At 39.3% G+C, this 13,944-nt stretch overlaps 1 protein-coding gene across 1 annotated transcript in view; it reads left to right on the top strand.

Moving 5' to 3' along the window:
• Positions 1-13,944, top strand: part of LOC109039403 (dystrophin-like) — a 113,303-nt gene that overhangs the window by 83,183 nt on the left and 16,176 nt on the right. The window contains 2 exon segments of the mRNA XM_072296704.1: positions 4,655-4,799; positions 9,075-9,198. Coding sequence (XP_072152805.1) covers positions 4,655-4,799; positions 9,075-9,198 — 269 coding nt within the window.

Below are 13,944 nucleotides of genomic sequence, written 5' to 3'. Positions count from 1 at the left end.
TGCTCAAGACAAGGAGCACACGTTGAGGAGGGAGTGTTCCGAAGTATACACGGATGCGCGAAAGTAGAAAAATAAAAATTTGAATAAAAAAAGGGAAGCCTCAGCGTGGGTGGGGGAACAGTTAAAAATCCAAGCCTATTGCGACAGAATTAATTGAAAAAGGCAAGTCCCGCAGAGGTTCTCAACCCAACCCCCAACCCCCCCGCTTGCACTCCGTTGCTTAGACCCAGCACAGGCCCCCCAGAGTTCCATGGGCGCCAAAGGAGAGAAAACCCATTCAAATTTCCTCGTAGACTTTCTCCGAGGAAGTTGAATTTACGATCTTAATCTTGTCCGCAGCCTGACTGCCTGAGCGGTCGGACACCTTGCGCTATGCTGCCATTCTTAGGAAGAATGTCATTTGAAAATCCGGGTTTGGACGTTGCGTAATTTCTTTTAGGTCCCTTCTCTTGCGAATGGTCATTAATACTGCCGTGCTAAGGAAGAACGCCGTATGAGCCTTCAGACGCTGCCAAGTTTCCTTCGATAAAACCCGAATTTATTAGGAAAATAGTGAATATTTTCCCCCAAAATGTTCAGACAATTTTGTACGCAATTTTAATCTAAAATATCTGAAAATTTCAATGAAAAACATGCATGAAAGGCGTCAAAAATACCTGTTTTATTTAGGGAAATTTGGCAACTCTCGAATGCTCATACGATGTTCTTCCTTAGCACGATAGAATACAGTAATAGATTGACAGAAATGAGGGGCTTGCAAGACAAGTGAAATAAGTGCAGTTTTTTTTTAAAAAAAATGAGGAATCAATGATCTGAACCAAAACCAGTCTTAACGCATATTCTGTGAAAAAATCGCACCCAAATTCCAATTTGTAAGCATCAAAAAGTCAGTTTGAACTTGCTTTTTGCCCTAAAGATCCATGTGATTTCGAAACTTCAAACACGTATTTCTCGAATTATCAAAAACTGCTTTCATGCGCCTTGTCATCCAAGCCCCTCAAATCTGAGAATTTTCAACCCCACATTGGCAACAAAAAGTCTCTTGGACCCGGAGTCCATATTGTTGAAAAATTTGACAGAAAAAAAAAAATACCCTCGATTTAATTGGAAATGAAAAATTTGGATTCAAAAGGAAATCCGCTTAAATTAGGAGACTTGGTTTTCGATTCAAGCAAAAATCCAATTGAATCAAGAGTATTTTTTTTTGTCAATTTTTTCAAGAGTCCTGACTTTACATCTAAGAGCTTTTTTTACAGTGCAATTTCAAATAAAATTATACATTTTTGTTTTGTTTTGTTTTTTTTTTTTTGTTTTTTTTTGTTTTTTTTTGTTGATGTCTGTCGTAGAGTTCTTACCGGCCGTGAAACAGGGATCTCAATTACTTAAATTTTTGTGCATTATTGACAGGCAAAAATATAAAATCTGGCTGCCTGAAAATTATATAACACTCTCCTGGATCTGTTTCCATGCGGACATAAACAATTTTTGGGGAAAATAGGGCTCAAAAAATACTATGAACTTCGCACTGCCTGCGCATTGTTGATTGAAAAAGTTTGAAAAATGTTGCTATTTTGTTGAAGTTTACAGCTGACTGTAGGTTGTCATTTAAAAACTATGAGTCTGTCACTTCTCTCCGTAAAAGCGTAACGATTACGAGTGCACGTACAGGCATTTTGAGCGTTCCTGAGTTTGATTCCACGCTCAGGAACAGCACTTTTACCCCATGCCTTTCGCTCAACCGACCGTGCTACCCGCACCTCCCCCCTCCCATCCTCCCCTCCGCGTGGCTCTCGCTGCATACAAGTGCGTCGATGCTTAAACCGTATGTGCAGAGATGTTCTTGTTCTGGTTTACAACGGAGGTAACTCGGCGAGAACCTGTGATTATGTGGCAGAGAATGATAATGATGGTAATGTCAAGACAGTGGGCTCTCGTGCTTAGGTAGAACACCGTATGAACCGTGAACGCTCGAACGTTGCCAAATTTCTCCCAAAAAATACGAATTATGTGGAAGATTTGCGAATTTTGACATTTACTGTCATGCTACGGAAGAACGCCGCGTGAGGCTTCAGACGTCGCCAAATTTTCTTTGATGAAATACAAATTTTCAGGGCATTCCGTGAACGTTTTTTTCTTCCAATTTTTCGGAAAATATTAATCTCGATCAGCTTTAAATTTTCCGAAAATTCGAAGAGAAAATATTCACAACTCCTTTTCAAAATAAAGTTTTTGCTGGAGGAAAGACAACTCTCGAATGTTCATACGGCGTTCTTCCTTAGCACGGCAGTATCGTTTTCAGATTCGCCATTTTTTAGTTTCTTGTATATTTAAAGAAAAAATATTCACGACATTCTGTTGTGATACTCGTCAATACGCAGCTACAGTGCTCTATAGTGCCGTGCTGAAGAAGAACGCCGTTTGTATGTTTAGGGAGACGTTGTCAAACGTTTTTCGATGAAATATGACTTTTCTGGAAGACTTGTTATGTATTTTCCCCGGCTTTGTAAGAAATGTATTTTCTCAATTTAATCTCACATATTTGTAAAAATCAAGGAATGCCGTGTATAGTTTTTTCCGTAGAAACCCGAGCCTAGTCAACTTGACCTAAGGCTTGATGAAAACACGTCCCCGTAGGTTGAATGGGGCCGGTACTCACGAGCTTCAGATATAGGTCTGCAAGTACATCCTAAATGAAGAACCAAAGGTTAGATTCAGAAAAAAGAAAGAAAGAAAGAAAAAATCGATTTTATCATAACCGAAGAAAGAAGAGATGTTTTCGGGCCTCTTTGCAAAACTTCTCTCCTTACTCGAAGCAACACCTAATTTGCAGTATAGAGGGGAACATTGCGAGTTCACGCTGCGCGCCATCGCGCCTTCAATTTTGCAGACGCAACACGGACATCCATCGAGGTCGAATAGTTGTATCTCTGCGCCGTCATCACCGCGCGTTATCTTTTTCTTGCTCGTTTCCGTTTGTCTTATTTGTAATGGTGCTTCAAGGGCTGCGTGAGCAACCCAGCCGAACTAGATTAACGTGAGGCAAAGTGAGGAGCTACTATCGTCAAGTTAGGTTGAAAAATGAAATTTTAAACTCTCGACGGGAAACTTTTTCTAGTATTAATAGAAAACTTTGCGAGCCGCAAGAAGGCATAAGATCATATTTCAACTGTCTCGAGAGTCGTTTTGAACCCTGAATATCATAAATTGAAATTTTCAATAGCTTTTACTTGAAATTAATTTTTTTTAAAATTGCCAACTTCAACTATTCAGAGGGAATTTTTGGCGTCACTCGTATCTATTCGATGTTGGATGGTTGAATGGTCGGTAAATACGTTATTTGAAGATGCACTGGGAAAAAAAACACATTGGATATAGAGTTCAGACTCGTGAAAACATCGACAAGAAAAAATACTCTTGATTCAATCGGATTTTTGCCTGAATCAAAACGAAATCCGCTAAAATTAAGTGGCTTGGTTCTTGATTTAAGCTAGATTCTGATTGAATCATGAGTACTTTTTCTTGTCGATGTTTTTAAGAGTCTAGACTCTAGATCCAATGTGTTTTTTTCTAGTCTGCCTTAACCAAACAAAGTCATTAACACTTTAAAAAAGGGAGATCAATACAGAGATAGAGGGTGCCTCTCTAACGAGTGTCTGTATACCTGCAATTTCAATCCGTCGTGGAATTGTGACCGATCCTCGTACCCCATTCTCTAAGTTAGAATGACAGCCGAAACACTGATCAATCAAATAAAACCGTAGGCCTCATCTGAAGATCCATCCTCCCCTCTCCTCGCTCATAGTTTTCTCCGCTTTTCTTTCATCCTCCGTAGCCATTCTTTAATTCGACAAAATCACATAACGTCTTGCCTCAAAGCATTCATTTTTCTTTCATTCCATCTGCTTCTAAATCCTACCTATGCTTTCAACGTCTTAACGTTTATCTAATGATTTTTTCTACTTGCTTGGACTCGGTTGCGCGCATAACGTGTGGGAATAATATTTCGCTAATCAAAACCGCAGTTATTTCGACAGGGTTTTTGCAGTGTTTAAGTTCCATTCAGTTACGTAAATTAGATGAAATGTCCTTAAAAATTAGCATGTCTATTCTGTGCGATGTGTGTTCGGAATTTTAAGTTTTGTTGTTGGAAAACTAGATCTTTCCGAACCGATTATATCCAATTTAAGAATTTTCTTTTGTCACTCAACTTTGCTTCCTCATAGGTCATCTTTGAAGAAAATATTATAAAAGCGCATATTTTTTTCTTCCTATCCAGTTTGTTTTTCCTTTTCTCTATCTTTCTCTGTTTTTCTGTGCTTTCCCTTTTTTCTTTCCCGTCGCTTCTCCTCTCTCTCATTTTTCACCAGATTTTCCATTTTTTAAGTAAATTCTGTATACTCAATGTAACCTCTTCCCGTTTATTTTTCATTTTTCTATTCGTCATAAAATTCTACCCTCTTCGTCCCAAAGTCAGGTCGTAACTTGAGCTTAGTTTCTTGCCTAAGCTTTTGTAAACCTCCATTACCTCCTTATTTCATAATTTGTTTCTCCAAAATACTTCCTGTTCGTAACGATCTCTCTGGTTTTGTAGCTCCTACGTCAAACTTTTTCTCAACTTTAGGAGTTTAATCAAACATTTCTTATTCTGTTGCAGGAACCGGTTGGAGAGCAACGCTGAGCACTGGAACGCTCTCCTACTCTCCCTTCGTGAACTGGTTGAGTGGGTCATCAGGAAGGATACTGAGCTTACTGGACTTGGTCCGATCGCAACTGATGTAAATGCTTTGCAAAAACAACAGGTACGCATTCTTTTTGATTATTTTACGCAGTTTCCGAGTATAGTATCGATTATCCGAACGTATTGGGGACCAAACTTACGTTCGGATAAATAAACAAGCAGGAAGCTCCAACGCATTGGCGTCGGAGAGCGGCTCTGGGGGCAGTAGTTGTAGTCAAGAATGAGGGCCTAGACACATTTTGTCATTGATGTACAATCCGACAACTGTCGATTCATGTTTTGTAACTTAGCAGATTTACGTAGCCGGTGTATAAATGTGTATTGGGCTTTGATATGGCGAATACATGGCATTATCACTTGTTGTATACTTTTAATTTTGAAAGCTCTTTGGAGGTCCGCTTCCTAAAAAATCTCTGGTTGATAAGTCGTTTAGCGAGGCTGCAAAAAATTTGCATTTTTATATCTGAAAGTGTAGGTATTGGTTTTTTGTATAATTGTTTTTTTGGATTGCTGGAAAAGTAACGCATACTTCTATAATTTAGGACTGAGTCAGGGAAATATAAGGTTCGTTAAATAGTAAATATTCCTAGTACCGTGTGACACTATTGTTAACGAAAAGTTTTTGCAACTTGTCAAAGAGGTTGTTGAATGATCTTCGAATAACTTTTGATGAGCTAGAGGTAATGGTTCTATCTGCAGCTCGTGGACTTCTGTACGATATTGTCCAGAATCATCTAAATTTTCAAAAAGTGTCCGCTTGTTCGATACCCAATTTGCTCATTCATGCATACAAGGAGAAGCGCATGAAAGCTTTAGCAGACATTTTGGAGATGAATCAAGAATTAGATGAAGAATTTATGACTTAAATCACGGCACCTTAATCACGGGATGACCTTAATTACGGCAACTATTTATTGTCCATGAGATGCAGATGGTTTCATTTCCCTAGCTCATCAAAAGGTATTCGAAGATCAATTTCATCAGCCACCCGTACGAACCACGTTTCTAGTGACCCGTACTTGCTTCGCACGTATGAAACATACAATCAGAGAAAACAGAATTCATCTTACAATAATCAATAATCAGTAGGACATGAATCGTTGCGATGTATAATACGACATTATAATGCGGCATTACTATTGTAATTCATTTTAATGGATTAGGGGCATTATAAATCATTATTGCCACGTCGGAATGAAATGTTGTAGACTGAATTGAAAAGCATGTTGGCAAAATTTATTATAAAAATAGTATAACATGTAGGTACATAAAAATAAAAATAAAAAAGAAGAGCAAGACACTAGTGAGGAACTCTTGAACTATAGGTTAATGAGCTATAGATTGTGCATAGAAATTGCCAGTCTAAAGTTTCAAGAATGAGAAAATAATCAGCCCATGAGTGGGTCCAGAATGAGGGAGAAGGAAAAGTTGAAATAATTTTACTGGAAGGAGGGATAAATGAGGTACTCACCGAATTTATTCGTACAGAACATTCAAAAATCCCGTGAAAAAACAGCTCACAAATAAAAGCAAATTGCCATAGAAACTTCTTCACGAAATCACACACACAACGAAGAACGAGGCGCTACAGACGAGTCCGTCCAGGACAAGTTAAAAAATTCCCATGAGCCGAGTGCCGTAGGTTAAGGGCCCGTTCGCCAAAACTAATCGGAACTGTATGAATGAATTGCTCCTTTTAAAAATCAAAACAATATCGAATTGCGATATATTACACAGTTAAGATAGGGCTATGTCCTGTCGTAAGCGGCGACATACAGTCGATATCATTTCAATAATCGCCCCAATGGCCACGATAGTTGTTAGACGTTTACGGTTTCCCTGGTAACCTTTGTTTGCTATCAGCTGATATCAAGTAATATAACTAGGAAGCTCCAACCCAGTGGTTAAAGCTTCCTTAACCGCGAAAACTTTAAAATTCAAATTTTCAAATTTTGAACGTAAAGTACATTTTTTCCATCACGAGATAAAAGCACAAACAAGTTTTGAATTGTTGACTGTATCACCATGATTCCAAAAATACAATACACAACATAGCATTGACTAACAATAAAACAGTATGCAATAAAATAAAGTCATGACAAGGAACATAGCCGAAAATGGCGCCGATTCCCATCAACCAACGCGCGGTCTCTACAATGTAACATGCTGCATTGATACTCCCCAGCTGGGACCGTCCGGAATAGCAGCTCTAGTGCAAGCACCAGAGCCGCTAAAATTCGCAGAGTATCGAAAGTTACTGCCGATTAAATTTTTATTTTGGAAAGAAATGCTTCTTTTTTCTATCAATGGTTTTTAAAAACTTGTCGAAAGGTTCAGAACAGTTCCCAAGAGTCCTTGCACTTTCAGCTGGAAATCCTTCGAAAACAGAATAGATTCTTAGTTGCTACATTGTCACCAAGTTGTTTGCTGTTACCACCTCGTCATCGTTCCTCGCAATAATCGGAACTACCGCACTTCGACGGTGTAAGTCGGCAATCACATAACTCGGTCTGCGACGTCGCAGACTTCCTGTCATACTTTATTTTTTAAACGGAAAACTACTCAACTGCAATTCTTCGAAACTGCTGTGATTTTTCTTCTCGTGCGAAAAAAATTCTGCAAAAACTTCAAGGAATGATGCCAATTTGTTCTTCTTTAAAAAAAAATACCATAGAGGCGGAGATTTTCAGACACCGCAAACGAGATATGTGATTGCGGGCTTACGTTGTCAATTTTCTTTTTAAAGGATCATAAGGGGAGGGGGAGGGTCTGAACATTGCCACGGTTGCACATGTAGAGTCGCCGACCGCGGATCGCAAATCTGCCGAATGTCACTAGGGATGGAACTTACTGCATGAATCATCACAAGTTTGTTTGAGACCGCATTGCAATACTTTATTTCATTCCCTCACGTACTCCGTTGTGAGGGAAAGAATTATTGGTAAATGGAGGTGTCCTTTCTCAGTTTAAAATTGAAAATAGTGGCTTTATTTGACAGTCTTCCCTCTCAGTAACAACATTTAAGACGAGATAAACGGGGAAAAACATTGTGTTCAAGTCGCTCAAGCTTGTGGTATAATCACTGAAAAATTCAAAAATTAAAATTTTGTACGTGCAAATTCTCTGATGAATATACATATGTAATAGGAGATTTTACCTGTTCATATAAAGGTACGAAGAACCCGACGGCAGCTATGGCTGTGCTACTTTGTGACCTCAGTTTTCTCGCGCGCTTTTTCGCCGAAGGGCAAAAGATCACGATGTCTCGATTCTTCTTGGCTCAGAAGCGTTCGATGGTACTTAACGTGCGGAATGTCTCTCTCAAAACCCTCGGTTCCCCGCCCGAGCTGGAAATTGTCTTAATTAAAACGCCAGAATACCAATCGAATATAATGAGCCACTCGACTCAAATGAATATTCATTATTCATCGTAGGTATCGTCAATTGAAATTCATGATACGTTATGGATCCCTTCCATCTTCTCGATTCAAGAATCGGGTCACTCGTCATCAGATTAGATAGATTTTCAAATATCGATAGTGATTCTAGTACTTGGACAACGTATCTCCATCCGGAAAGCCGATTTTTCGGGGGAGCTGGCCTCGTTCGTAATATCTGGTGGTAGACAAGGAATAATTTTTGAAGACAAGCAACAATATCATATCGACGGTGTAACTCACACCGTGTATGTCGGCAATCACATGCATAACTCGTTTGCGGTATCGGAAAATATCTGCCTCTATGTTATTTTTTTAAAGGAGAACAAATTGACATCATTCCTTGAAGTTTTGCAGAATTTTCTCCGCACAGAGAAGGAAAATCACGGCAGTTTTGAAAAATTGCCGTTGAGCAGTTTTCAGTTGTTCCGAGTTCCGAGCAACAATCCAAACCGAAACATGGTAACTCACACATTGAAAAAGTCATGGCATATCGGCGTTTCTTTTGCCCATCCCGGTATAAACGTGTCCATTAGTCTTTGATCAGGGTTGAAAAATTTCATGAAAAATGAAATATTGAAATTTCACGTGAAATATTGCATGACATTTCAGAAGCGTGATGAAAGATATTGAAAAATGCCGGTTCCTTTTCATGTTTCGCAAAACGTAAAAATTGTTACTTCCTTCTATTATTATGTGTTTGAAAGCGGGTTGCATACTCTAGCCCCTGAAAGAAATGAAATATTTCACAGTCGTGAAATTTCATGAAATATTTCACTGGCATTTCCAACCTCTCATTTCTTTCTTACGTTTTATACCACCCTGTCTTCGGTTCCTCGCTCCGGCCAGGATTGTTGAAGATGCCGACGAGTACTCACGAAACTTTCGTTTTGTTACAGGACGATTATCGCGCTTTCAGGCGGCAACTAGAGGACAAGAGGCCGGTCGTCGAAAGCAACTTGTTCAGCGGGAAGCAGTACATAGCTAGTGAGCCTCCACTCTCGGATACCAGCGATCAGGAATGTAAGTTTTTCCGATCATACCACTCATCTCTCTCTACCAGGGTGTCTACAAGTCAGGAATTTCCGGAAAGTCCGGAAATAGTACTGATTTTTTAAGGACGGCCCGGAAGTACTGAAAAAGTGCGGAAATTCCGCAGAAAGGTCCGGAATTTTTTGATAATTTTTTGTCATTTTTGTTGCAATTTCAAATTTTTGAAATTTTTCTAATTTCGTCAAATGGATGTTCTGAAAAAGTACGGAATTTTTCTGTTGGAGGAGGTACTGAATTTCCCGAGAATGTACTAAAAGGTACTGTAAAAGTACCTATTTTTGACCAGCCTGTTTTAGTGGACACCCTGCTCTACAATCATTGTCCTACATTCAGTATTAGAGTAGTAAACATTTATGAAATTCATGTTAACTGAAGTTTGACGTTCCAAATCCATCGAAATTTCTCAAAATAGCAAAAACTGCACTTATGCGCATATTCCTCAAAGCCCCTCAAGTATAGCAAGCCTCAAGTCTGAATGGCTGGATTCTGTCAGACTCGACTCAAAACTGATCGATGATAAACACCGTATTTGTAAAGCAAAAAAGTAGAGCACTGAATAAATTATTCTGGATTTTTTAGTTTCTTTTTTTTTCGTAAGTGATCATTGTAGCTGCCGATAGTCCATCCATATCAGAAAGGTAAAGAGAAGAAGGGTGTGGATTAAAAAACCAGAGAAAAAATATGCTTGGGGGGGGGGGGGGGCGTTGCGGGAAGGAAAAGTTGCAGGTCGAACCGTTATCGTTGGGGTCTGACAGGAGAGCCTTAGGCAGAATCTTACACGGACCCGATGAAACTTTACATTCTTTACAACCTGAGAAGACGTGGATTGCCTGATCGAAGGAGAAACCCGATTTATGAATCTTTATCCTATGGAAACAATTACCCTTCAATTTTTTTTTTTTTTTTTTTTTCATTAAGAAATAAGAAAAAACTTCCGAAAAATCATTGTAAAAAGATTATTCAAAGAGAGGGTGAGTATAATGTACGTGAAAAACTTTCAATGTTTACTGATTATGAAACCATTCTTTATACATTTTTAACGAGTAAAATCATCGGAGTTTACGTAATTTTTTCATAATTTTTTCAAAGGTATTGTGTCTTTTTCGATTATTTAATAAAAATACGTGTGAAAATTATGTAAATCTTCGTGTAACGAAGAATGATCAAGTTGAAGAGATCTCAAGATGGGAAGCCTCTCAAAATTCGTAGAAAATGACGCTTTTTCAACAACAAAATTGTAGACTGAAATGATAGTTTCCGCTCCCTCTGCTTGCTGACTTGTATATTGTTGAACTGAAATTTTAAGAGGTGAAACACCTTCAAAAATCTTTGAATATCGTTTTTACATTCAGATTTCAATAGTGAGAATAAGTCCAAAGGAATTCTTGACCGCCGTTGACTCTGAAATTCTTTCTCTACCGGTTTTTTTTGTTTCAAAGAAAATTTTCAATGAACAAATGAAAATAAAGAGACCATAGATATGGTCTTCTCGGCAAACTTTGAATGAAATCGAACAGATAGATTCTGAGATATCGCTTTACACTGATTTGGGGGACGCCTGACGGACGGACACACATTTTTTCAAGTATGGTTATTTTGACTCCTGGGACCTTAAAACGTCTAGATATGATGAAATTTCTACTCCCCCTCCCCTTTGCAGGATGTCAATACTTCCTCTACCCTAGGGTGGCGAGAAAGTAAAAATCTCCGTATGCAGAAAAAACATAGTTTTGGAACTCCGTGTATTGCAGTTACGAAAGTGACCACTTTTCCTATCATCTTCCATTTTTATGAGATTATCACTAAGCTTTTTTTTACAAAATGTCCAGAGTAAATTCTCGTCTAGGCATCGCAAAATCTCTTGAAATTTTTTGAAATAACAGCGATGAGTCATCCCTCGGAAATTGAAAATTCAAGGGGACTTTGCAACATGACAACGACATACGCGTTTTTGTAGTCAACCATCGAGACGGTTGGTAAAAAAGCACGAAAGACGCAAAGCACGGCATCACCGGTCACCCAACGGCGAGGATAATCTCTGCAGAAAATAAAGGAAGAAGACGTGATGTTAGGGTCGGGTGGACTCGTGGAGCACACTTTGATGGATGTTACAACCTGAAACTATGCGAGCAGATAACAGGCATCTTCTCCTCGTCCAAGCTTCCCTAAGTCGGGTCCCCCCCCCCCAACCATCGCCGTGGCTAAGCTGCAAGTCTCCTTACGATTTTAAGTACTTGTTTTTAAAAGAAATTTTAACCAACATCATCTCTTGAAGTTCTGCTCAGTTTTCAATTTTCTGCGAATGAAAAAAACCACGACCAGAGATTTCGTAATGTTACACTGGAGATGCCCCTTTTCGACTGTAGCCATCAATGTTCGACTGACGTTTTTATAGCGGAATAATCTCTGAAGACTCTCGAAAAATTTGCAGAAAAGAAACATTTTCAAACTCTCCTCATTGTATTTTGAGCCTTTTCTTAACCCTGTATCCCTCAATCACTGTAGATTACAGTATAATGAGCCCAAGTTGCATAAGACGCCATAAATTGCGAGTACATAGTCAGTTTTTCGCCAGTGCAGCTAAGTGTTATGCATGTTGCGTATCGACTAATTGAAGGGGCTCTTCTTACATTGAAACACATCGCAGTAAAATTGACTTTTTGCAAATAGTTTGGTTCTCTTTGTATCGCAAGTTCCTGTCCGTTGTCTGCAAGTTCTCTGTGTTTCTTATGTATGTGAAGCATTTATATTACCTCATCGTTTAAAATTTGAATCCATCAGTCAAACGATGTATAAATATTGCAATTTTATAGCAAAGAAAAAATGAGGATAGAGAAAAAATAATTCGATTTTATTACGTCAAATTGTATATTTATTTCAATATTTCGTTGCGCTGTGCTACTCGCGTGGTGGAGTTCTTCGTCCTGCTCTCAAGTTAGAGCACGTAGATTCCAGATTTTGGGCGTCTTGAAAAATGATCGCTCACGGAACCAGCGGAACCCTGAGCGAAGTTGATCTGGCTCAACTTCAGAGATCCCCGTCGCAAGTTGGTCGAGGGAGGGAGGGATGGGGGGGGGGGCATCTGGCATTATATTATTGTCGAATGGCCAGAGAAATAAAAATCTACTCTCTCAGCACGGCACACAGTGGATCGAGTCCATAGGAGAGATCGGACAAAATTTGGAAACTTTAAACGTGTATACCTTCGTTTACACAAAAGTTTGAGATTCTAAAAGTGGTTCTATTGGTTTTCTCGTGAAGTTTTCTTCAATTAGCACTCCTTGAAATTTAAAATGTAGACAAAATCAACATTATAAGCAGTTTTAGTCAAAAATTTAATGTCCGACCTGTCTCATTGACACGATCCACTGTGCGGCACGGTCAGAGGAATTTTCTTGGTTCGGTCGCTGGCAACGTCGTCGCAGCGCATCGTTGCCGCTTCGCGACCGAAAATCAGCCCTAAAAACCGTACAATTCAACGCGATCCGTGTAAAATTTATCGCTCAGTGTGGCAAAGTTATCGTAGCAGCATGCCTCCTGTAAGAAAACATCGGTTAGCTTTCAGCGGCGAGTGTTGTTTCCAAGACGCCCCCCCCCACCCCCACCCCTCCCGGTTGCAAGTCCCTGTCCGGCCTATGAGCTTGATCTTTTGGATGCCGATTGAGTTCTCTTTGAAAATTATTTATGCAACCCTCCTCCCTTCCCCCTCCAACCACATATGAATAGGTCAGTTGCACCGAGGATTCTCTCCTCTTGAGTCACAAGGCAGGGTGTCTAGCATCAGGAAAAGCCGGAAAATATCAGGAATTTTGGCCGATCAGGAAAAAATCAGGAAAATCGGAAAAATCAGACGTTTTATCAGGAATTTTTCCCATGCGAATCTCCTCAGCGGAGAAGTCTTACTGCTTTTTGCCTACCGTGCCAGGAGTCGTCGCGCCGTCTCTGTTTCCGATAATTTCTCACCCGTAGTGCTATAATAAATATAATTTTTACGAGAAAAATCAGGAATTTTCAAAATGAAAAAATCAGGAATTTTTTATAAAATATCAGGAAAAATCAGGAAAATATCAGGATTTTTTCAAAATTAAAAAATACTAAACGCCCTGCAAGGGATTTTTATCGAATTTCACCCAAAATTGAACGCAAATGGTGATCACAATCAAGGAAAACCTGGGGGAAGTTAGGGGAAAGGAGAGGAGTATGGCCCGGAATCCAGGAAGAAATCGTGTTCACGGCTTTGATTAACTTGTAAAATTTTCCTACGCATGGTCTCAGCTTGTCTGAAAAATCTCAATATTATTATTCCTTATTTTCTGGACAGTCAGGGTGTTACCTCAAAATTGGTGGGCCGTGGGGGAAAACTACAAAAATCGTAGAATCGCAAGTCTTAATTTCTGTGGCCACCTTGGAGGAGTGGACCTTCCAAAAAGAAATGAACCTAGTTGTTTCAAGCGGATTTCTTTATGCAAGCGAGCGTATATCATTTGTGTGAATATCAAGTGGAATTGTTCTTCTTTGAATTTAGCCTCATTTCCATGAAAAATGTGAATAAGCATGGAAGTAAACTTTCACGTACAGGAAAAGAATGTTGTTTTAAAGTTCAGCAGGAAGGAACCATGGCCGGATTTACCTATTTGCCGCCCATGAGCCGCCTGTATTTTGCCGCCCTCTTCTCATTCATTTTGAAACATCAATAAAAACCATCAAGTGAACGTG

Source organism: Bemisia tabaci, chromosome 2 (assembly GCF_918797505.1).
Source record: "Bemisia tabaci chromosome 2, PGI_BMITA_v3".
NCBI classification, from domain to species: domain Eukaryota; kingdom Metazoa; phylum Arthropoda; class Insecta; order Hemiptera; family Aleyrodidae; genus Bemisia; species Bemisia tabaci.
Note: the sequence above shows the minus strand (reverse complement) of the source record. Positions and strands in the feature narration are given on the sequence as shown.